This window comes from Mustela nivalis (genome assembly GCF_964662115.1).
Source record: "Mustela nivalis genome assembly, chromosome: 16".
Classification (NCBI taxonomy): Eukaryota; Metazoa; Chordata; class Mammalia; order Carnivora; family Mustelidae; genus Mustela; species Mustela nivalis.
This window is the reverse complement of record NC_139035.1, coordinates 414,903-436,723: the sequence shown is the minus strand read 5'-3', so window position 1 is coordinate 436,723 and position 21,821 is coordinate 414,903. Positions and strand designations below refer to the sequence as shown.

At 62.2% G+C, this 21,821-nt stretch overlaps 2 protein-coding genes across 11 annotated transcripts in view; one reads left to right on the top strand and one right to left on the bottom strand.

The window, feature by feature from the left end:
- The window catches only part of GPR161 (G protein-coupled receptor 161), a 43,908-nt gene extending 31,280 nt beyond the window's left edge, over positions 1–12,628 (top strand). The window contains 4 exon segments of the mRNA XM_082702744.1: positions 332–1,056; positions 6,388–6,492; positions 9,827–9,946; positions 11,695–12,628. Coding sequence (XP_082558870.1) covers positions 332–1,056; positions 6,388–6,492; positions 9,827–9,946; positions 11,695–11,960 — 1,216 coding nt within the window. The 3' untranslated portion in view covers positions 11,961–12,628.
- A 3,545-nt stretch (positions 12,629–16,173) lies between these two features.
- The window catches only part of DCAF6 (DDB1 and CUL4 associated factor 6), a 146,451-nt gene continuing 140,803 nt past the window's right edge, over positions 16,174–21,821 (bottom strand). For 6 of the 10 annotated variants that reach the window (XM_082702672.1, XM_082702668.1, XM_082702674.1 and 3 more), the window contains 2 exons: positions 21,715–21,820; positions 16,804–17,255 (listed from right to left, as the gene is read on the bottom strand). In XM_082702672.1, coding sequence (XP_082558798.1) covers positions 17,203–17,255; positions 21,715–21,820 — 159 coding nt within the window. In that variant the 3' untranslated portion in view covers positions 16,804–17,202. Of the gene's footprint in view, positions 16,642–16,803; positions 17,256–21,714; position 21,821 lie in introns of those variants that run through there. The other 4 variants (XM_082702673.1, XM_082702676.1, XM_082702671.1 and 1 more) reach the window with 3 other exon arrangements.

Sequence of the window (21,821 nt, the reverse complement as noted above, 5' to 3'; positions counted from 1 at the left end):
GGGATTCATGCCTGCAACGCGGTGATCCGGCCAGGTCCCGCAGAACTCCCACAGCTCCTGCTCTGACCGGGCTCTGGGAACAGGACTGCCTGAGCTCTGGGTTCATCCTGGCACCCAGCTCTTGAAGGAAGAAGGTTCGCACAAAGCTGTGTAGCCGGGCCCCGTCTGTGACATGTCAGGGACAGGATGCGGGAAGGAGCTGTTTTGGGAGCCTTCGCCGTGGCTGGATCGCGTCAGACATTCGTGCAGGCTCCCCACGTTGGAGGGCACGGGGGCCCGTTCTGGCATCCTTTCCCCTCTGACTCCTCTCTTGTCTCCCTTCATCCTCCAGCTACTACGCTGTCCTGTACCCCATGGCGTACCCCATGAAGATCACGGGGAACCGGGCTGTGATGGCTCTGGTCTACATCTGGCTTCACTCCCTCGTCGGCTGCCTGCCACCTCTGTTTGGCTGGTCGTCCGTGGAGTTCGACGAGTTCAAGTGGATGTGTGTGGCCGCGTGGCACCGGGAGCCTGGCTACACGGCCTTCTGGCAGATCTGGTGCGCCCTGTTCCCCTTTCTGGTCATGCTGGTGTGCTACGGCTTCATCTTCCGGGTGGCCAGGGTCAAGGCGCGCAAGGTGCACTGTGGCGCGGTGGTCCTGGCGGGGGAGGACGCCCAGCGGGACGGGAGGAAGAACTCCAGCACCTCCACCTCGTCGTCCGGCAGTAGGAGGACCGCCTTGCAGGGCGTGGTCTACTCAGCCAGCCAGTGCAAAGCCCTCCTCACCATCCTGGTGGTCCTCGGGGCCTTCCCTGTCACCTGGGGCCCGTACATGCTTGTCATCACCTCCGAGGCCCTCGGGGGGAAGAGCGCCGTCTCCCCGGCCCTGGAGACCGGGGCCACGTGGCTGTCCTTCATCAGCGCCGTCTGCCACCCCCTGATCTACGGGCTCTGGAACAAGACGGTCCGCAAGGAGCTGCTGGGCATGTGCTTTGGGGATCGGTACTCCCGGGAGCCGTTCGTGCAGCGGCAGAGGACGTCCCGGCTCTTCAGCATCTCCAACAGGATCACAGGTGACGCGGGAACGTGCCGGGACCAGGAGGGCCCCTGTGGGTGAGCCCGAGGCCTCCAAGCCCAGGTGTCCTCCGGGGCAGGAACGTTGCGGAGCGTCCTGCGTCTTTCCTGGGTCCCTTCCGCGAGCTCCGCAGCTCAAGGCCGGGGACACCAGGGCTCAGCTGTGTGTTTTCTGTCTGTTTTCTGTCAGGCCGGCCCCGGCTCGCTGGCCGCCTTTCTACCGACACCCGACGGTGGGGCCGGCCGCCCGCGCTCCTGGCCGGTGCTTCCCTCCCGCGTTCCCAGCGTCCCGTAAAGCTCTTCCCGCTCACCGGCCCTCCCGCCGGCCTCGGCTGCCCAGCCCGAGCGCACCCCTCCTGGGCCGCGTGGCCCTGCCCCCCCCCCGCTGAAATGTCACCGTCCCCCGCGTGTGAAGCGGCGCCTCCCTCTGGTGACTGACGTGGGAGCAGTTTCTGGAGATGGGCCTTCGGCCTGTGGGGAGACCCAGAGCAATGACTCTAGAGAGATCGTTTTTTTTTTAACCCTTCTTTATTTTGGACTAATTGCAGACTTGGAGAGGCGCCGGGAAGTGGGCACGGAGCGTCGCACCCACCCTGCCTCTCCCGGTGTTCACGACCGGCCGAGCCAGGGCAGTGGCCGAAACTGAGACACTCGTCTCGGGGCAGCGCGTTAACGAGACGTCGGCTCGGGCTCCAGCGCCGTCCCGAGCCCGCCCTCGTCTGTGCCGGGACCCCATGCCCACTCCTGTCCTGGCTCTCTTTGTCTGGTGCAGGCCTTGAGGGGTCTTCGTGCTTCCCTCAGCTTCCGTGACGCCCCGCGGGGCGGCGGTCGGGGATTTGGCGGACGGGCCTGCGCGTCGTTTCGCCGGCGCGTTCTCGGGGTCGGCACGAGGTCGTGTGCTCGGGCGGGACGGCCGCGGGGTGCCACGCTCCCGTCGTGGGCACGGTCGGTTGCACAGGCGAGATAAAGGACAGCGGCTGAGGCGGGCACAGGCACGATTCATTAAAGGCGCCCTCGGGCGAGGTGCCGTGACCCAAGCGGAGTCGGGGCAGTGGCGCCGGCAGGCGGTCGAGTGGGTCTTTCATCTGGGTTAAGACCGGGCGTAGGTTCACAGCCGTGTAAGGTACCGTATTCAGGAGGGGAGGTGGGGGGAGCCCCGATGTGCCGGTTTCTTGCACAGGTATCAGGTTGCGTGTGGAGACGTGACCTGGGCACACGTCCTTACGACGGGAGAGTCAGGGCTGAGGAAAGGCCGGGGGCCTGGAGGACGGGGGCCCGGCGGTCATGTCTGTTGTTTCTCCTGCATTCCCGGAGCCGCCGACCCAACCGTCACGTCAGGGCCACCTATGTCTTCTTACTAGTCCGGGATGCCTTGATGCTCCCTGTCTAGGCTCGGGGTGCGGTCGCAGACCACCGCAGACGGGCTCCCAGCTCGGGCACGGACGGCTCTCGGTCAGTCAGGGTGCCGCTGGCTGCGCTCCGCTGAGCTCTTCCTAGCTGTCCCCCTGCTGCGGCTCACGGGGGGGGGGGCAGGACAGAGCAAGCCGCGTGGTTTGACCCTCATGACCTCGTCAGCTCCTCGTTCCCTTCCAGAGACCCTGCTTCCAGATGCCGTCCCGCCGGGGGTTAGGGCCTACGAATTCTGGGGAGGCACACTCAGCCCATACGGGGGTATCTGGTGGGTCCCCCCCGTAAAGTCACTGTTGTTTCCTTTGTAATTAAGACGCTGAGGCTGTGCGAGTATCCTCTCTCCCTCAGCCTTCACCCGGGATTTTAGCCTTGTTCTGCCTCCAGCAGTCAGTACTGTGTTGTTAGAGAGATGTTTCGGGTCATGTTTGAGGGAGATTTTCACCTGGAGGGGCTGCTGGGAGAGGCTCTGAAGGCACGTAGGGCGGCTGGGAACAGCTAGTTCAGATCCCAGTGTGGAGAAATCCCGCGACTTCCCGTCTTCCCGCTCAGGAGGGTGGAAAGAAACGGCTCATAACCATCCTGACTGTCCGGTGCTGGTGCAGGAGGAGAGCTTTCCCGCGAGGCAGCGACAGACCAGCGTCGCCGACTCACGTCGTGGGCTGAGGGAGTGTCGCTTCCGGAGAGAGGAAGGTGGTCGGGGACCATCCGTTCTTTGCTTTTTTCTTAAAGTCGGCTCCGTGTCCAGCGTGGGGCTTGAACTCACAACCCTGAGATCAAGAGAGGGATCTTTTTTTCCCCTAAAGAGACGTTTCCACTGTGTTTATTTTTTTAAAGGTTTTATTTATTCATTTGACAGAGACACAGCGAGAGAGGGAGCACAAGCAGGGGGAGTGGGAGAGGGAGAAGCAGGCTTCCCAGGGAGAGCGGAGAGCCCGATGCGGGGCTCGATCTCAGGACCCTGAGAGCCTGACCTGAGCTGAAGGCAGACGCTTAACCCACTGAGCCCCCAGGCGCCCCAAGAAAGGGACTTTTTTTTTTTTATCAGAGGAGAGGATTCTCTCTGTACCCTAGGATTTTAACCACCGAGATGCCATCCTCTGCCCCTGGCCGGTCCGTGTTTCCACGTAGGTCTCGTGAGCTAGGACCGCATGCAGGGTCTGGTTTCATTTCTCTGATTGACTTGCTTTGTAGAATCACTTGGCTTCCAGGCAAAAAGTAGGAGCTGCTTTATGTTCCGTGGAAGCTAGGAACGGGGCAAGAAGAAGAACAGGCCGAGGCCGCAGCGGGGGCAGCACAAGGACAGACCTCGGTTTTGGCTGAGGGTTTTCGTGCAAGCTGTGAGGGTGCAGCCCGAGGTCGTGGGGCTGGGAGACGGGGCGGAAAACTCCCGCTGGGTTTGGTTGGTGAGTCCCGAGGCAGCGGCTGGTCGCTCCCCGCAGAGGGAAAACAGTTTTGCCAGATGCTTTTGGGTAGAAAAGTGCAGGGCCCGGAGCTCAGAGGGCCTTCCTGGGCCCGGGATCCGCATCCACCGTCATCGGTGGGCCTGGGTTTTCTCGCCGTGTTAGCCCCGGCCGAAGAGGAGCCAGGAAGGGCTTGGGTTTTCCCTCGTGCCTTCTGTCGGAGCCACCAGAAGACCTGCCTGGGAGGGCTTACTGACCGACTCCTGCGGGGCTCCCCGAGCAGTGTGGATCTCGGGGCCCCTGGCCTTGTCAGGCTGTGCCACCTCGTGGTGGGTGGGCCAGCCCCCGTGCTGGACGGGCTTCTAGTGCGGGAAGGGGAGCTGAGCGCTCCCAGGGGGTCCTGCGAGGCCCCGGCTGACCGGCGTCTGCGGGCTGTCAGGGCCCTTCCGGGGAAAGGCCCAACGGTCCTTCCAGCAACTCTCCCACGGCTACCACAGAACCCCCGCCCCCCGGCAGGCAGGGCGGGGAGCCCAGGGCCCACCCCAGGCTGGGAGGGGAGCCTGGCCGCCGTGCGAAGGCAGCCGCTACCATCGCCACCTGGTTCTTGGAGCTCCGGGAATAGGGTTAGAGCCGTCCCCGCCGACCTCTGGGAGGAGCCGCGGACACACCCAGGAGCCGGGTCCTGCCACAGGCCCCTGGGGACGGTCTGGGCCAGAGGGACGCAAGGCCACTGCGGAGCCTTGGCTTCTGCACCGTCCTTCCTGGTGCTGCCCGGAGGCCTTCCGGCAACTTCCATGTGCCCGATTCAGCCCAGAGCGCACGGCGGCGCTTCCCGCCTCCTAAAGGCACTAGTGACTCTGGTTCACCGCAGGCTTGACCAGCTCCCCGGGGCCTGTCAACTTGGTGCCTTTTTATTTTCTTTTAATTCCGTAACAGGGCTTGGATTGGGCCCAACCCAGCAGATGTGGTATTGTTCCGTGCGAGAAACCAGGGTAAATGCTGCATGAACACAGGCCCGGGCAGGGCCGCCTGGCGGCCGTTTCCAGACCTTCCTGCCCAGCCTCGGCGGTCTAGCTCGGACGACGCGTCCGGCTGCTGGAGACCGGGCCGCGTGCCGGCTCTCACCCAGGCTCAGAGACGTGTCCCAAACCACCACGGCCTGGGCCATCCCAGTCGCCGGCGCCTGGCCCCCCACGGGCTCCTCCCCAGGCCGGGCTCCCCGCCACGCGGTCCCATGCTGAGGCCGAAGCCCGGGACGGGGCCGAGCGCGTGTGGGGTCTTCTCTGGGCCCCGGCCTCCCCGCCAACACACCCCGACTCCCCAAGTTCAAGGAGGGTGACTCGGAGAGAAGCCCGCCCTTCTGGATGCGCCCTCGGCTCGGGGCAGGAAGAAAGCCCGCTGGCGTCCCCTCATGCCCTCCGAAGCGCTGCGGCGCGAGTCGAGAAAACGGGGGCCCCTTCGGCCCGGGCCGGGCCTTCCTGCTGAGCCGGACGGGCGTGCGCAGGTGTCCGCGCCGCGAGCTCCGCGTGACCACTGCGGCCTCCACCCCCGGCTCTTGTGCTCACGCCGTCATCATTCTCGTGACTTTCTCCGGGGACTCGTGGAGACACTTTTTCTTACTTCTTAAGCTCCATCCGCTGTTCGTTCTGAGATCCAGGCTCTTTGTTTCTCCCGTGTTCTTCATCTCGTTCACGCTGACCCTGTCCCCGGGTGTCCGGGGAGCGGCCACGCTCCCTGCCGGCGGCGAGGCCCGCGTGTGCTCAGGAGGCCGAGGGGGGGGGGCGGCCCACGTTAACTGTGGCCTCTTGCTGCGCCCGTGCTTTGTCTGGGGTCGCCTCGGCCGTGGCGGCGTCTCTGAGGCCGGGCCTCCGGGTTCCCCCTCCTGCCAGCAAGGGGGCCGAACAGCGGAGCCGGGCTGGGGAGAGCGTGGGGGGGCCGCCGCCCGTAGAGACTTTCTGTGCAGCCACACCTGCCGCAGACGCCGCTGGGCCTCTGGCTCCGGAGCTCTGGGGGGCCCGGGGTGAGACCCGCCTCCGCCCTGGCCTCCCCAGCCGCCGGGCCCCGCTCCCTGGGTCGGGACCCCGTCCCCACCTCTGGCTTACGGGCATTCTCTCCCACTTCGCGGTTTGCACCTCTTCAAAGTTCCTTTCCAGTATTCAGGCGGGATCTCAGGAGGTCACGGCGCGCCCGCATCCCGTGAATGGGAGGTCGCCTCCCAGGACCCTTTGCCCCCCGTTTTCCTCCCCTGCCTTGTGGCCATGGGTTCTTGTGAGAGTTTCCTCTTCGGGGGCCCAAGGAATCCTGTCACAGTGCGGACACCACCACCCCACCCCCCGGGGCAGGAACAAGGGGAAAGGGCAGCTGGGGCTTCCGATCCCGCGGAGGTGGAGAGCCCGGTTTGCAAGGGACAGAGAGGACGGGGGGGCAGCGGCGAGCCGGCGGGGACAACCGAAGATGGAGGGTCCGTGGCCGCCTGAGCGGGGCCCGGTCTGTGCTGATGCTGCCGACTTTCCCTTTCAGACCTGGGCCTGTCTCCCCACCTCACAGCGCTCATGGCGGGCGGACAGCCCCTCGGGAACAGCAGCAGCACAGGGGACACTGGCTTCAGCTGCTCCCAGGACTCAGGTAGGCCTCCCGGCTGCCGGGGTTCCATGCCTTGGTTTCCCCATAACACGGGGACTTGAGATCCGTTCTCCCCCACACAGGGCTGTTGACAGGCCCCAGGGAGGGGAACGTGTGCAGGGCTCACGTGCGGGGGACCGGGAGCTGTCCCCATCCGTGTCGGCCGGCCGGCCGGACCGGCGCGTGTCCCGCTGCTGGCGGTCCGTGTCCGAAGGGCCTTTTCTGAGCTGGGCTCTCTTGGGCAAGAGGCTCCTCTCTTTCTCTGCCCGGAGCGTCTCCGCTTGTGAGCCGGGAGTGTCCTCCGTCTGTCGCAGGGCCTTGTCACCCAGCCCCCCGCCCCCCGGATCCTGCGGCCCGAGCACCTCTGTCCCGCTGCTGCCTGTGATGTCGCCGTTCCTGCCGGCTGCGGGTGCCCCTCGCAGCAGAGGCCTCCGCTCTCCACCCCGGGGTCCGCGAGCTGGGCGGATGGCCCGGGCGGTTGGCGCCGTGTCCGCCGCGGGAGCTCCGGACATCTCTTCCTGGCCCTGACCTGCTTCTCCTGGCCGCGGCCTGTACCGCAGAACTCTGGGGCCGGCTGAGGGCCAAGACGGAGACCCCCCTGCCTGTCGCCGACGGTGTTCCGGAGGCAGAATGTTCCCTGCGAACGTCTGTTGCCCATCGTCCGTCGCCCGCCAGCCGGTGGGTCGGCCGCTGGCCACAGGCCCCGCTGGTTCTGAGTCCCTCGCGGGAGCTGAAGGAAAGGAAGGTCTCTGGGTCCTTCCCCAGGCTCCTTCCCGCTGCCCGCAGCCCGTGGGGGCCCATGAGCCGCGGACGGACGTTCATTCGCGCAGTAGATGTTCGTCTGGCCAGGCCCTGCGCCAGCTTCTAGAGGTGGAGCGTCGAGCTGCCCTTCTGGAGCTTTCTGTGGGCTGGGCAGGACCATCCGCGGGCTCCTGTCCTGAGGGGAAGACCATGACTTGGCGGGGGAGGGGAGCGGAGGAAGCAGCCGCCCTTTGCGGAGTATCTGGGGAGGAGACTTAGAACAGCTTCTCTGAGCGGACGCCGTGGAGGACGAGGAGGAGGCCAGGCAGGAGGAGGAAGGGGTCGGCCTCAACGCCTGGAGAAGGAGCGCGGCCCGTGGGTCACCCGGAGCCGGCGTGCGGCAGTGTGAGCCTGACCCCTCGCCGGCTGCGCCTCGTTAGGAAGGACCGGACGGACGGGGCACCGCTGGGCACCTAGCGCTGTGCCACATGCGTCCCCTCGTCCTCACCAGCTCTGTGAGGGGCCTGGAGGCACCGAGGGATTCGGTCGCCGGCCGCAGACCCCGGGGCCCTGTGGAGCGTGACCCGGCGGGCTGACCCCGGGGCCCTGTGGAGCGTGACCCGGCGGGCTGACCCCGGGGCCCTGTGGAGCGTGACCCGGCCGCAGACCCCGGGGCCCTGTGGAGCGTGACCTGGCGGGCTGACCCCAGGGCCCTGTGGAGCGTGACCCGGCCGCAGACCCCGGGGCCCTGTGGAGCGTGACCCGGCCGCAGACCCCGGGGCCCTGTGGAGCGTGACCCGGCGGGCTGACCCCGGGGCCCTGTGGAGCGTGACCCGGCGGGCTGACCCCGGGGCCCTGTGGAGCGTGACCCGGCCGCAGACCCCGGGGCCCTGTGGAGCGTGACCCGGCGGGCTGACCCCGGGGCCCTGTGGAGCGTGACCCGGCGGGCTGACCCCGGGGCCCTGTGGAGCGTGACCCGGCCGCAGACCCCGGGGCCCTGTGGAGCGTGACCCGGCCGCAGACCCCGGGGCCCTGTGGAGCGTGACCCGGCGGGCTGACCCCAGGGCCCTGTGGAGCGTGACCCGGCCGCAGACCCCGGGGCCCTGTGGAGCGTGACCCGGCGGGCTGACCCCGGGGCCCTGTGGAGCGTGACCCGGCCGCAGACCCCGGGGCCCTGTGGAGCGTGACCCGGCCGCAGACCCCGGGGCCCTGTGGAGCGTGACCCGGCGGGCTGACCCCGGGGCCCTGTGGAGCGTGACCCGGCCGCAGACCCCGGGGCCCTGTGGAGCGTGACCCGGCCGCAGACCCCGGGGCCCTGTGGAGCGTGACCCGGCCGCAGACCCCGGGGCCCTGTGGAGCGTGACCCGGCGGGCTGACCCCAGGGCCCTGTGGAGCGTGACCCGGCCGCAGACCCCGGGGCCCTGTGGAGCGTGACCCGGCCGCAGACCCCGGGGCCCTGTGGAGCGTGACCCGGCGGGCTGACCCCGGGGCCCTGTGGAGCGTGACCCGGCCGCAGAGCCCGGGGCCCTGTGGAGCGTGACCCGGCCGCAGACCCCGGGGCCCTGTGGAGCGTGACCCGGCCGCAGACCCCGGGGCCCTGTGGAGCGTGACCCGGCCGCAGACCCTGGGGCCCTGTGGAGCGTGACCCGGCGGGCTGACCCCGGGGCCCTGTGGAGCGTGACCCGGCCGCAGACCCCGGGGCCCTGTGGAGCGTGACCTGGCGGGCTGACCCCAGGGCCCTGTGGAGCGTGACCCGGCCGCAGACCCCGGGGCCCTGTGGAGCGTGACCCGGCCGCAGACCCCGGGGCCCTGTGGAGCGTGACCCGGCGGGCTGACCCCGGGGCCCTGTGGAGCGTGACCCGGCGGGCTGACCCCGGGGCCCTGTGGAGCGTGACCCGGCGGGCTGACCCCGGGGCCCTGTGGAGCGTGACCCGGCGGGCTGACCGCGGGCTGAGGCCGGCCCGAGAAGCGTCCTTCCCGCAGGCCGCAGGGTGCAGCCTTTGCAGCCTGCCCTGACCTGACGCAGCAGGAGGCACCCGCGCTGCCCCGTCTTCCTCGTTCTGGAGCGCCGGGGCCGTGAAGGGCAGCAGGCTGGAGGGCCGGATGGCACAGGCTGGTCCCAACATTCGCCCCGTGTCGCGCGGGGCCCCTCTCAGCCCGGACCCCACAGCCCTGCTCTCTCTGTAGGACCCCCTGCCCCTGCCTTAGTTTCTCCACTTTTTTGAGGGGTTTATTTTTCAGTTCTTTTTTGATCTCCAAAGAACTCTCCATTTTCAAGTTTTAAATGTTTATTTAGCACAATGTATTTTTCACAATGATGGAAATCCAGACACAAAGCTCCCTGTCACGGGCCCGCCCCCCCAGTCCCAGGCCTGGCTCAGTGCCCCGAGTCACCTGTCTCTCTGGGTAGCACGCCGTGCTCCTCACGTCTGCCGCGGCCCCTGAAATGAGGTGCGGCACCCGTGGGTCTTGGGCAGACGGTGCAGGCAGGAGACGCGGCTGTTGGCGGGACTGAACCCGCGGAGAGAGGGTGCAGGGGTGGGGGGGGAGGGCCCCGCTTCGCCAGTCCCGGCGTACAGCCCAGCCTTGGTTCTAGGCACAGACGTGATGCTGCTGGAGGACCGCACGTCCGAGGACAGCGCTCCCTCCCGCTGCACCTGCCCCCCCAAGAGAAGGAGCTCCGTGACCTTTGAGGACGAAGTGGAACAAGTTAAAGGTTGGTCTGCGGCGGCTGCTTCAGGACCGCCTGGGCAGGGGCGAGGATCCGGGCAAGCTCCTCGGCTCAGCCGGGCTCCCGTGCCCAGCGTCCCAGCCTCGCCGCCCTGCTCGCCGCCCTGCCGACTGCCCACCCTGCCTGGCTCCCTGGGCCTCAGGGCCCCCGCGGTCGGAGTGGCGGCATCCAGGCTTGGGGGGCGGTTTCCGTTGACCTCTAGGTGGACACCCCCACCCCCATCCTGATTCCCATCTCCCTCGGAAGCTGCCACATTGCGTAAAAGCTTCTGAGCCTTCCACGGTTTCTCTTGTGTCTGGGTGAGGCGCGGGCAGGCAGCCGAACTTGTCTGCTCTGAGCCTCTGCTGCCTCTCGGGAAGTGGAAGCAGTGCTCCCCCACCCCAGTGTTCCTGCCTCAGCTGAGGGTGCCGCCTTGGCCATGTGCTGCCCCTGGGGTCGATGAGGGCACGTGAGTTCCAGGAGAGGAAGGAGCTCCGCTACAGCGCCCACGCTTGTCACCCGGCTGTCCTGACGCCAGCCTCAGCACCTTGTCGCCCCTAGACACGCTGATCAGTAGAGGGACGGGGGCCACGCAGTGCGCCCACAGACAGAGGGTTCTCTCTGCTCTGAATCCCGGCCCCTGAGCACAGCCACCAGCACGGGCACAGCCACCAGCATCCCCGGGGGTGGAAGGGGCGGAGTCAGGGACGTGGCAGTGCCCACCGGGACAGGGAAGCAGGGCCCTGTCCCAGCTCTAGGCTGGCCGTGGGTCCCTTCTCTTGTCCCGACTCCAGCCAAGTTGACAGACAGTCACCGAGGTTAGAGAGACAAAGTGGACGCGAGGACAGTCTGGCCTGCAGCCTCGTGGGCTCTGTCACGCGTCACCCCCGGAAATAAAAAGTGAGTGAATCCCTCCCTGGTCCGCCCGGCGTACCAGTCGGCTGCATCGGGCTGGCTCAGTGGGGATGACAGTTGTGAGGGCAGCCTGTCTGCAGCCAGAGTGGGGCACAGGTGAGGGGGGGGGAGGAGGCCACGCATCCCTCCCTTCTTCCTTCATCGTGCGTGTGGAGCAGCGCCCAAGGCTGGCTGCGGGTTGCCGGAAACGGACAACGGGGGAGTGTGCCTCACGTGAGGCGGCTGTCACCCCCGCTCCAGGAGGTTGAGGGGTAGGAGAGGAACTGTACCCCCTGCCAAATGCCAGGGGAGAGATGGGCGGCCCGGGCAGTAATAAGGCAGTGGGTGTGAGGTTGAGGGTGAAGATTCTCTCTCTCTGTTGGTGTGGGTTGTTCGGGCCCTGATCCTGGATAGAGCCTGCGGACCTTGATGTCACTTCTGGCCGGGAGGGTCTGGCTGGTGTGAGCCCGTGTCGCCAGGAGAGAGGCGGCGTGGATGTTACATGGTTCTGGGGCGCTGATACCAGGGAATCCTGGTGAAGGTGTGGAATTGTGACTGTCATTATTGGGAAGTATTCGTCAGGCCCTTGTGGGCCAGGCAGCTTCACTTCATGGTCACGGTTACGGGACCCTGGGAAGAGGAGTGCGGAGACCTCCCTCTGCCCCGGAGACTCAGGTCGGGGAAGCTCCACGCCTCCCCAGGGAGGAAATGGAACGCCAAGGTTTTGAGCCTCGGAAACTGGCTACAAAACCCACGCTCTCGGCTTGCGTCGCCGCCTGCCCCGGCAGTGAAGCATCCATGGGCCCGTTCCCCGCAGCCAGTGGTCGCAGCCCTCGGTAACCTCTCTGCTTCTCCCTCAGACGCTGCCAGGAGTCCCGTTCTTCGCGTGGGAGCCGCACTGCACCAGTCCCTGGACAGTTACGCGGCCAGCTTGGCCGAAGCCATAGAGGCCGAAGCCAAAGTCAAGCTGTTCGGGGAGGAGGCGTTGCCCAGGGTCCTGGCCACGGCCCGGACTGTCCCCGGGGCCGGCTTCGGGGGCCGCCGGGGCAGCAGGACGCCTGCGGGCCGGCAGCTGCAGCTGCGGAGCATCGAGGAAGGGAACGTCTTAGCCGCAGGACGGACATGAGGGCCTCAGGGGCGGTCCCACAGGAGGGCGCCTGGGGAAGGACATCTAGGGGCCGCCACCAGGAAAACACTGAGTACAGGGTCTCGTAAGGCTGCATGCCGGCTCCGGGTGGGTTGTGGCGATGGGACCGGAGACCTTGGAGGCACAGAGGCCAGCAGCAGAGGTGTGGCCATGACTTTTGGGGGGGTGTAGAAGGGGGACCAGGGACCCTGGCTTGGAAGGAAACCACCACATGGGTTACTGCCTCTTTGGGACCTGGGAGTCGTGTGGGGCACTGTCCCCGAGGTCTCGGGAGGGCAGCCCATTGAGGTGTGTTGTGGAGGACAGCAGGTGTCCCCAACAAAGCAGGAAGGTCCCCTGGGCCTCCGCGCGGCAGATGCAGGCTCCGCCGACCGCCCCGCACAGAACCCGGAGCAGAGCCCCTCCCGTGGGCTACGCACGCCTCCGTCCTGGTGGGGACCTTGCGGTTAGCGGGAGCCTTCCGCTGGCGCTGGGGGGCAGCTCCGGCCGTGGGGCTGTTGGAGGGGCAGGGGCTGTCCTGCCCGCTTCCCTGTTGACTGATGCTTTGCTGTTTAAAAGAAGGGAGCAACCACTGTAAGAGATGAGGAAGGGGCGAGATGTTTCATTTCCAGAATAAAAAACAGTCCCATTTGGTTCGGACACCCCGATCTTCCCCAGGCGGCCGGAGGCTGTGGTGCGGGAGCCGGAGCTGCTGTCCTCCTGGGAAGAAGCTCCTCCACGCAGGGAAACCTTATCTGCTGGGTTGTGCGTGCGACCTGAGCGCCGGCTGGGACCCCAGTCCCAGAGCAGCCTGGGGCCGGAAGGGGTGGGAGTGAGGCTCACCACTTGGGCCCTTCCAGACTGGGTGTCCCCTCTCAGAGCCATGCAGAGAGCAGGGTGAGGGGCTGGAGGTGGGTAGAGGGTGTCCGCGATCGCATCCCACTGTGATCTTTGCTATTCTCTGAATCTAGGGGGGCGGGGGGACCCCCTGACCACCGCGGGCGCAGCGCTGATGCTGTCAGACGGGGGCCCTGCGACCAGAGCCGAGCAGGGGCCTCCCTGGAGGCCGACCCCAGCCCCCGGCCCTGACGCAGAAGCTGCAGGGGTGTGAGCTGTGCGGCGAGAGCTTGCCCGAGCTTGCCCGGCATCCCTGTGAGGAGGGACTGCAGCTGGGCAGGGGGCAGCAGGGTCAGGGGCTCCTGTGTCCGGCCTCCCCCGGTGACCCAGCGCCAGACGGTCAGCAGCGGCGGGTCCCAGAGGCGGCTCCTCCCCAAAGCTCGTTCCCTGACACCGTGTTCCTGGGGCCTCGCTGGCTCCCAGGACACGGTGTCCTTTTGCCAGAAGCCAGTGGCCAGTTGTTGGTTGAAGGCCCTTCCCCCGGCGTGTGGCTTGTGGCCTTCGTGGGGACCAGGCCCGTCAGCAGGGCCTAGGTTGGGGGGTGGGGGGCGGTGGCTTCTCGGGGGAGCAGAGGCCGGTTGCCCCGTGGGCTCTGCCGACACGTGCAGGTCAAATTCTGCTCCGCCGGGTGCGGTCCCGACTTTGAGGGCATCTTGCGTTTTCTGCGCGGCGCATTTCCCCTGCACTTGTCGGTGAAGGGACGCGTTCGTGTGCAGCCGGGACGCGCCATGTGGCCTCGCTCTCTGGGCCGGGGCGGCCCCGGGGCTTGCGCACCGGCCTCGAGGGCAGCACGTCGGCCTGGCCCCGAGGTGCAGGGGGCGCCGCTGGACCGCACAGGCTGGGCTCCGGGGTAAGAGGCTGGAGACCCCAGGTCCCGGCTGGCGGGCAGATCCCACGCCAGCGGGGACCCGCCAGGGTTTCGTCCGAGCCGTCCGGGAGCCCCAGGCTGCGCAGAGGGATTCCCCGCCGTCCCAGGTTTTCCGCCGAGCGGCGGGACCGCGCACCCCCCGCCCGTGCAGACGCCCCGAGGGCGCGGGCAGCCGCTCGGCAGCCCCGGCCTGTGGCCCCCGGGGAGGCCCGGCCCGCAGCGCGGCGCGTCTTCCGTCCCGGACCGAGGCAGGTTCCAGGCGGGCAGAGGGACCCGGGGCTCCCCGCGCTGCGCCGCTCGGAAACCCTCCTGCCCTGCCCGGCCGGAGCCCGCGGGAGCGCGTGCTGGGCGCGGAGGACCCGCAGCCTTCCTCACGTCCCCCGGGCCTCTTCGGGGACACCTGCCGCCGGCGCCCCCTGAGCCCGGCTCCGCGCTGCGCTGCCGGCCTGTCCTGGGCACTCAGGGCCGCGGGGTCGCCGAGGGCTTGGGTGCTGCGGGTCCCGGTCTGGGCGGGACCTGGTCGAGCGCTGGTGCCCGTCACTGTCCCTGTCCTGGAAGTTGCCACTGGACGGGGTCCCTGAGCCCCGGATGCCCGGTGCGGGGCTCGGGGGCGCGCGCTTCGCCCCCTCCCCGGCCAGGGCGGCAGCGGTGGGGCGTTGGGGGCCCCGACCAGGGCGGCAGCTCGCTTCCTGCGAGACCCGCGGGGCGCCGGGGACGGGGGTCGAGGGGCTGCTGTGCGGGGTGCGCGCGGGGCAGCGCGGGAGAGCTTCCGGGCGCGCCCCACCTCGCGGGAGGCCCTGGGAGGCGCGTCCCTGCAGGGGCCGCGGGTGCGGAGGGTGGTCCTGGAGCCTCCGTGCAGGGCCGGGGCGCTGCAGCGTTTGGCGCGCGAGCTCTCCTGTTAGTGTAGGCCAAGGACGGTCCCTCCCCACCCCGGGGCCGCTGTGGTCCCAAACCAGGCCAGGAGCTCGGCCTTGACCTCCCTTACAGCCTGCTTGGCCGTGGGTCTCGGCTCTCAGAGTCCGTGATCCTCCAAGGCCCCATGGCAAGAGGCCACACGGGGAGGGGAGTCCATGCTGGGACCCACAGTGTGTGCAGAACCCCAGGTCAATCCCACCAGACGGAAGGGACATCCCACTTCACCCTGAAGCAAAGGGAAATGGTCATACGTGGCTATAGGAGGGGACAGAGTCTGACCACCCTTCCGGGCTGGGGGCGGGACACACAGAATCCAGGGAGGCCTAGGAAAGCCCAAGGCCTGTCTGACCTCCCAAAGTACATGAACCAGAGTCTGGGTCAAGTGCCAGGTCTTGGCCATGTGACTGCAGAGGCGAGAAGGGGAGGAGGGACATTTGAGTCATCGTCACTACGGGCCAGCTGGGCTTAGCAGGTGAGAGCTTGGGAGCCTGGATATCGGCTGGCCAGACCTAAAAACTGCAACCCGAGGTCGGCGACTGGATTTGTTTGGAAGGTTCCAAAGCACAAACTTAAATTTGGGTAGGATTACCAAGAATGCAGTTTTGCTCAATATTATTTTTAGAATGTAATACAAAGAGCTGTCTGTGTTCCTTTCCCTCAGAATTTTCCTGAATATTAATAGCTTGGGAATTAGAAGCCATTTCTGATTTTCTTTTCCACATCACCATTTTGGAATATCCTACGGCACCGACAGCTCAGCCCCACCCAGATGAAAACACAGCCCCAGGCGGACCCCAGGGATCCTGGGCAGGTGAGTACCAGGGAAGCAGGCCCGCCACTTGGTGTGGGTGCGCTAGGAGTTGGGGTTCTAGGCCGTGTTCTGATACTGGGCCTCTGGATACAGAAGTTGTAAAAAACCGTCAAAGCAAAACTTAAGCAAGCTAATCCTGAAATATATTTCACTTGAAGTTTTTGGATAGTTTTTTTTAAAAGATAAAAAAATATTTAGTATTATAAGTCACAGTATTTATAAATGAGTAGAAGCATATTTAGAATAGCTTTATCTGATGATTAAATATCTGTTTTGGTGCACGTATAGCTGTGGAAGTTGTGGATCTGTACTTGGACTGTGGACTCTGAGTGTGTCCCCCTCGGCCCACCGTGTGCCTCCATGTCCTGGAGCAAGGCCTCCCTCGAGAGAGCAGGCCACAGAGCGGGCAGGAGCTGTAGAAGCGGGAGGGGTGATGCCCGCACCACACACCCCTCCTCATGCTGTTCACGAACGCCTCTGAGACAGCTAGATTCAGGGAGGGCTGTTCCCAGAAATACAGAACACTTATTTTTATTTATTTTTTAAAAAGATTTGAGAGAGAGAGCCTAAGCAGGGGGGAGAGGGAGAAGCAGGCTCCCTGCTGAGCAGAGACCCCCCCCCCCCCCCCCCGAATGCGGGGCTGGATCCCAGGACTCTGGGATCATGACCTGAGCTGAAGGCAGAGGCTTAAGCTCACTGAGCCACCCAGGCGCCCTATTTTTTTTTTTTTTTTTTAATTATTTTCAAGTCATCTCTACATGGAACATGGGGCTCAAACTCACAACCCCAAGATTAGGAGTCGCGTGCTGTACTGACTGAGCCAGCCACTGGAGTCCCATCCACGCCCGGCTGGAGAACACACGGCAGCCTGGGGGAGGGCTGGGAGTCTGCAGGAGCGTTTCAGACCTGGGTGGAGGCAGCGTGAGTCAGGCGGAGTTGGACACTCGAGTCAAGGAGGACCCGGGATGGTTAAGACGGGACGGACGGTCAACAGCTTTCAGCTGAAATCTAGAAGTTAGAGAGAGGAAGAGCAGAAGCTAGAGCTTTCCACGCGAACGTGCGCCGGCGCGTCCCGGGAGCCGGCCGTGATGCCGTGATGCCGTGCTTGCTGCCGGAAGCCGAACCCTCTTTTGGGGGAGAGAGGCTCCACTAATGGGGACGGACGGGGCTGGAAGTGAAGATAATGTGCTCTGGAAGGAGAAACGAAAAAAAGCTCCACTATGTGATTCTATCTCACGGAAGCCAAAACAGGAAAGATTATCAAATCGAGAATAAAGAGTCTTATGTTACCGAGAAGACTGGAAAATGTGGGTGAAGGTAGTAAGGCATGAAATAAAACGTCAAATTCAGGATATCTTAAAACAACCAACTTCTTTAATTAGAAAGCAACAAACATGCAAATGGCAAGTGTAGAAATTCATTTGACCAACATTTTCACTATAATGAAAATTACTCTTCCACATTGATCCAAGCGCTCAAATCTGAAGGTTAGGGAAAATATTGCACTTTGCATTTTCTAGCACTCCTCACACATGGCAAAAAGTTTTTAAAACATTTTGCTAGTTTTGTTTGACACACTCTCCCAAATCCATGCACACAATCATTCCAAACCAATGTTAGGTTATCCCGAAAAAGGGAAAAACTCTGAAACACCATAACCTTAAAATTGCACTAAAGCTCTGTAAAGAAAAAAATATAATAAATGTCTTCTACAAATCTCAGACCATCAAGTGCTCGCCAGCCAGGGCCGGTTACTCTTCATCCTCCTGACCAGAGCCTTCTGATCTGTCGCCCTCCAACCGGTCTGGAAAACACACGAAACGCACAAAAAGAAGTGTTTTCAGCATTGTAACTAAAGTAACTTTCAATACCTTTTATTTAAAACTCTTTAAAATGCATACAGTCCAACACGGCCCATGTAGGAATCCCTCCGCTCCTGTGTGTGGGGGACTGATTTTTCACCACTGAAAGCAAGTGAAACGAGTAAGGGAACAGCGCGGGACTCTGATGTCACGTCGTTCTAAACCTCAACACTTAGAAAGAAAAGCTCTAGGGACTGAGACCTGTCATGGTCTCTTAGCAGTGGTTTTTCAAACTGTGTTCCTTGGGAGCCCAGGAGCCTCAGGAGGTGCATCGTGCCACCAGACCGACTGGGGAGGCTGTGGGGGAGGCCGGGGACCATTCTCGCAGATCTGTGTACTTCTGTTTATAGGAAGATTTTTTTTTAAACATTTTATTTATTTATATGACAGACAGAGATCACAAGTAGGCAGAGAGGCAGGCAGAGAGAGAGGAGGAAGCAGGCTCCCCGCTGAGCAGAGAGCCCGATGTGGGACTCGATCCCAGGACTCTGGGATGATGACCTGAGCTGAAGGCAGAGTTTTAACCCACTGAGCCACCCAAGTGCCCCTACAGAAAGATTTTTTAAATTAAGTATCTGCTATGTTCCAGGTGTTGTGCTAAGGACACAACGGTGGCCAAAACGGACACGTGGTCTCTGGCTTCAAGCTGCTTATCCAGATTAACTACGCAAGTGACAACACAATCACAGACGGTGAGTGAACACAGCTCGCTCTCTCCGGCTTTCGGCAGGTGCACTCGCCGTTCCTCTCTGCAACACCCACCCCGTGCTCCGGCTCACTCATCGCGACGCAGCTTTTACCCCCCCCTTTGTGAACCGTTCCCGAGACTTCACAGACGCCCAGCCTGCGGAACGATCAGTCCTTCCTCTGCGCGCCAGGCTCGCCGTGTCTACCATGTGGCGCTCACCCTAACCGCAGGCCCAGAGTGTTTGCGTGTCTTTGTACGCGCCAGACTTCAAGGGCTTTCTGAGCTCCTGGGAGGGTACGAGTTTTTCCTTTCTATCTTGTATCTCAGCGCCTAGGACAGGAGGTGCAGTGACAGCTCTCGGAATACGTGAACGCGAGTTTTACTAATAAGCTGTGTTACACACAGAGGAGGCAGCAGTGTGGAACCACGGCCACCACAGAAGTCCCAACTCAACTGGACTAGACCCTCTGTGCTGACCCCATTTCAAAGCCAAACTAAGGAGATAATGTACGTCTATGATTTACAACCTGAGTTATACCAATTTTAGCTATTTTCATTATTACCTAAGTGTTCGATACATTTGCAAAGTAAGTGAACAAAACCAAGATTTGGACAGACCCTCACAGGTCACCAGGCTCTGCATGCAGTGGAGGGACTGCTGATCAGCAATGGGCTAACCCAAGAATGTCAGCGTAAAAGCGACGACACTCTCTCCTCGTGTGATAAACTTGCACGAGAGAACAAAACACGAAGCTGCTACCAGCTCGACCAGATCCCCACGAACGGGAGTCCTGCAGATGACAGGCTAATTCCGCAAGCCTATTCCTGTCCCCCTGCAAGCAGGAGTGTGTAAGGCTCCCACCCAAACTGCTGTCACACTGTGAATGAAGACGGGAAGTGGAGGGTTAAGAAGAACTATCCCAGCCTTCGAATCGGGAGTTCAGGATAGGACTGGGATTCTGCAGAGTCCAGAGCACGCCATGAGGAGACCAGTGAGGACCAAGAGGGCCTAATACCGGTCAGCGGCCAGTGCTTGACTGACAGTGGCTTCCAGAAGGCGGAAGAAGGCGGGAGACTGTTCTTCTCTCAAACCCACCTCAACCAGCTGCTGCAGACTCCTCGCTCTCAGAGAGGAAACCCAGCTTCTCAGAATAAATTAAACGAAATCTTTTGTTCGGGAAGTGCTGCACCCCTGAGGCAGGAAAACTGCAAAGCAGCTCGATGTCGACAGCTATCTGGTTGGCAGTGACAGACCCAGGCGCCCTGAGCAACACCCTCTCCTCCATGAAGACGGAAAACAAGAGCCGCTTCTCCATGCAGAGACCCAGCTCGGAGGAGCTCCGGGCCCTAGGGAACCAGCGGCTACTTACAACCAGGCTCCGGCGCCAAACACGGGAGAACGCCCTCTGCAGCTGAGCCCCTCACCTTCCCTCTTTAGAAACGGCCCCCACCCGGGCTTGGGGCAGACCCCCTGTCGTCTGCCCCTCGTGCCTGCTCCTGGGCGGTGGAGTCGATGAACTTCTAGCTCTTTGTTCTGCCTCAGGTGGGTGGTTTCACGGCCAGAGCCACTGGCCCACCGGCGTCCGTCCCCCTGATCTGCTTCGTCCCACATCGGGGCCCCCATCTCACGGACAGAGACCGCACATTCATTCAGACCCCAGTCTTCAGGGACGTATTCCTGAGGATGACTTCTCCTGCTTTTTGGAAAACGCAAAAGCTCAAGCCCTATTTCAGTAAAGTGAGAGAAAATCTCCAGGGGGTAGAACCCAAGTATCTGCAGCTTAAGAAGCCCGCCAGGGGGTCCAACGTGCCGCCTTCGTGGAGAATCACAGCTCCACTGGGAAGGCGCTGCCCCGAAAGGCCTCCCTGGGGGTGAGGAGGGGCCAGACCGGACCGCGGCTGGCCTGCGCCGGCGCCATCACAGTCGCCTCCTGACTGCCCTCGAACGTGCACACACAATGGGACGTGGGATCCTGGAGCCCAGGGGGGAAGGAGAGGACAGGCCCGGACAACCGGCTCACCCGGTCACCGCACGTCTTAACGACAGAAGCGACTCTTGTGCGCCTTTTCTTTCCAGTCTTTTACGTAAGAGAAGAAAGAGAGTGAGTTAAGTTTACTAAACCAATTAGAAATTATCTTTTTGACTGACAGCAAAATGAAATGGAAGAAAGAAATCTTCCTGCTGTGAGACTTATCCAGTGTTAAAACCAAAGGGGGAGGGGAGTCCCGCCAGCTGCCAACCTCAGCCGCTGCGTGAGACGGACCGCGCCAACCCGAGAGCAGCGGTTTCCTAGAGAAAAACCCCGCAAGAGCCATTCGCCAGATAAGCTCTTTACAAGAACGCATGAGTTTTAGGAATCCTAATCAGCAAATGTTTTTCTTGTTCTAGACAATGCTGCCTCAAATCTGAAATCTGAAAGGATGAATTTTAAGTGTTACAGTGATTAGTTTACTAATACGGGAACCCACAAGTTACTGCGAAGATATTTTGTCGGGCTACTGTCCTTTTCGGTTCACACCCCATGCAGAATTCCCACTCTCTCCAGGCAGTCGTTAATATTAACAATTTGCATATTTTCTTCCCACCTCACATGGGCTTCTTTTACTTCCTCAGATGTGCTCCGCTACTCTCTCCTCCAGGACTTTGAAAAATGCTGCCCACCCTTTCCTCCGCTGGGCATACTGCATCTGCACTCCCCCTCTCTGAGGAAGCGGTGGGACCGGTTCACGGCTAAGGAAGGCCGGAGGAATAGGCAGAAGTGTCCCCGACAAAAAGTGAGGTGGGGGGGGGGGGCGCTGAAGATCCTCAGGGAGAGAAGACTTTGCTGTGTCCCCAAATCAAAGAGGGCCAGAGCGGAGGGAGAGCAGCTGGGCGAGAGCCTGAGCAGCAGTGTGAGCTCAGATCGCCCAGAGGCCTGCATGTCACACTCATGACCTCAATGTGTTCCCACAAGTGACCTTCCCAAGGTCAAAGGGAAGAAAGGGCTTGGAATCCAGTTTCACATTCAGGCTTTACCATTCACCAGTTGTGGGATGTGGGGCAAGTTATTACAAGTAACCAACGTTGTAAAGGTTTGGAGCTAATTAGGAAAAATTTGTGAAATGACTAGGATAGCGCCTGATACATTACAGGTATTAGAAATTTAATTTATGAAATCAGTAAAGAAAAATACTCTTTTGTTCGATAAATGTATTTTGTTTATAACGGATACCAATCTTTTCTGTTATTATGAACAGATTATGCACTTCCTTCTCGAATGTCAGTGACAATACACACATTTTGTGTTTCTTTAGTTCCTCACAGTGTATCCTTGAAAACAAAAAAAAAATATTTAAAAACCGTACAGAGGTTCTGTGCTTCAACCCTGGCAGAAGCAGTTACATTCATTTTGGTCTGAGCTAGGGTCACTTCTCACCACATCCACTATACAGGGAGATTCCTTTTAAGGGTTAAGGTAGGATCCTCCATGCTGAGAAGAGAAGGAGCAGCTTCAGATCAAAGTTTTCAAGTTTCATTATGACACTTTTCAATACATTTGGTCCATGAGGAATTAAGTTACTGCACTAAGATCAAGAGTTCACCGAACTCCTAGCTCAGAAGTGATGCTGCCTTCAGTTTGTGGTTAAAAGTAATTGTACGAATCACGGTCAAGCAGACCCGAACTAGTAACATGACGCGACCACGGTGTCAAGGACACTGTGACAGTTCTTACCGGCTCGGATATGATTCAGCGAAGCCAGCATCCGCAGCATGAAAGAGGCCGGCACCGTGATGGTGTTTCTGGTCTCTTCCAGCATGAGTTCGTTTCGAGTTATAACC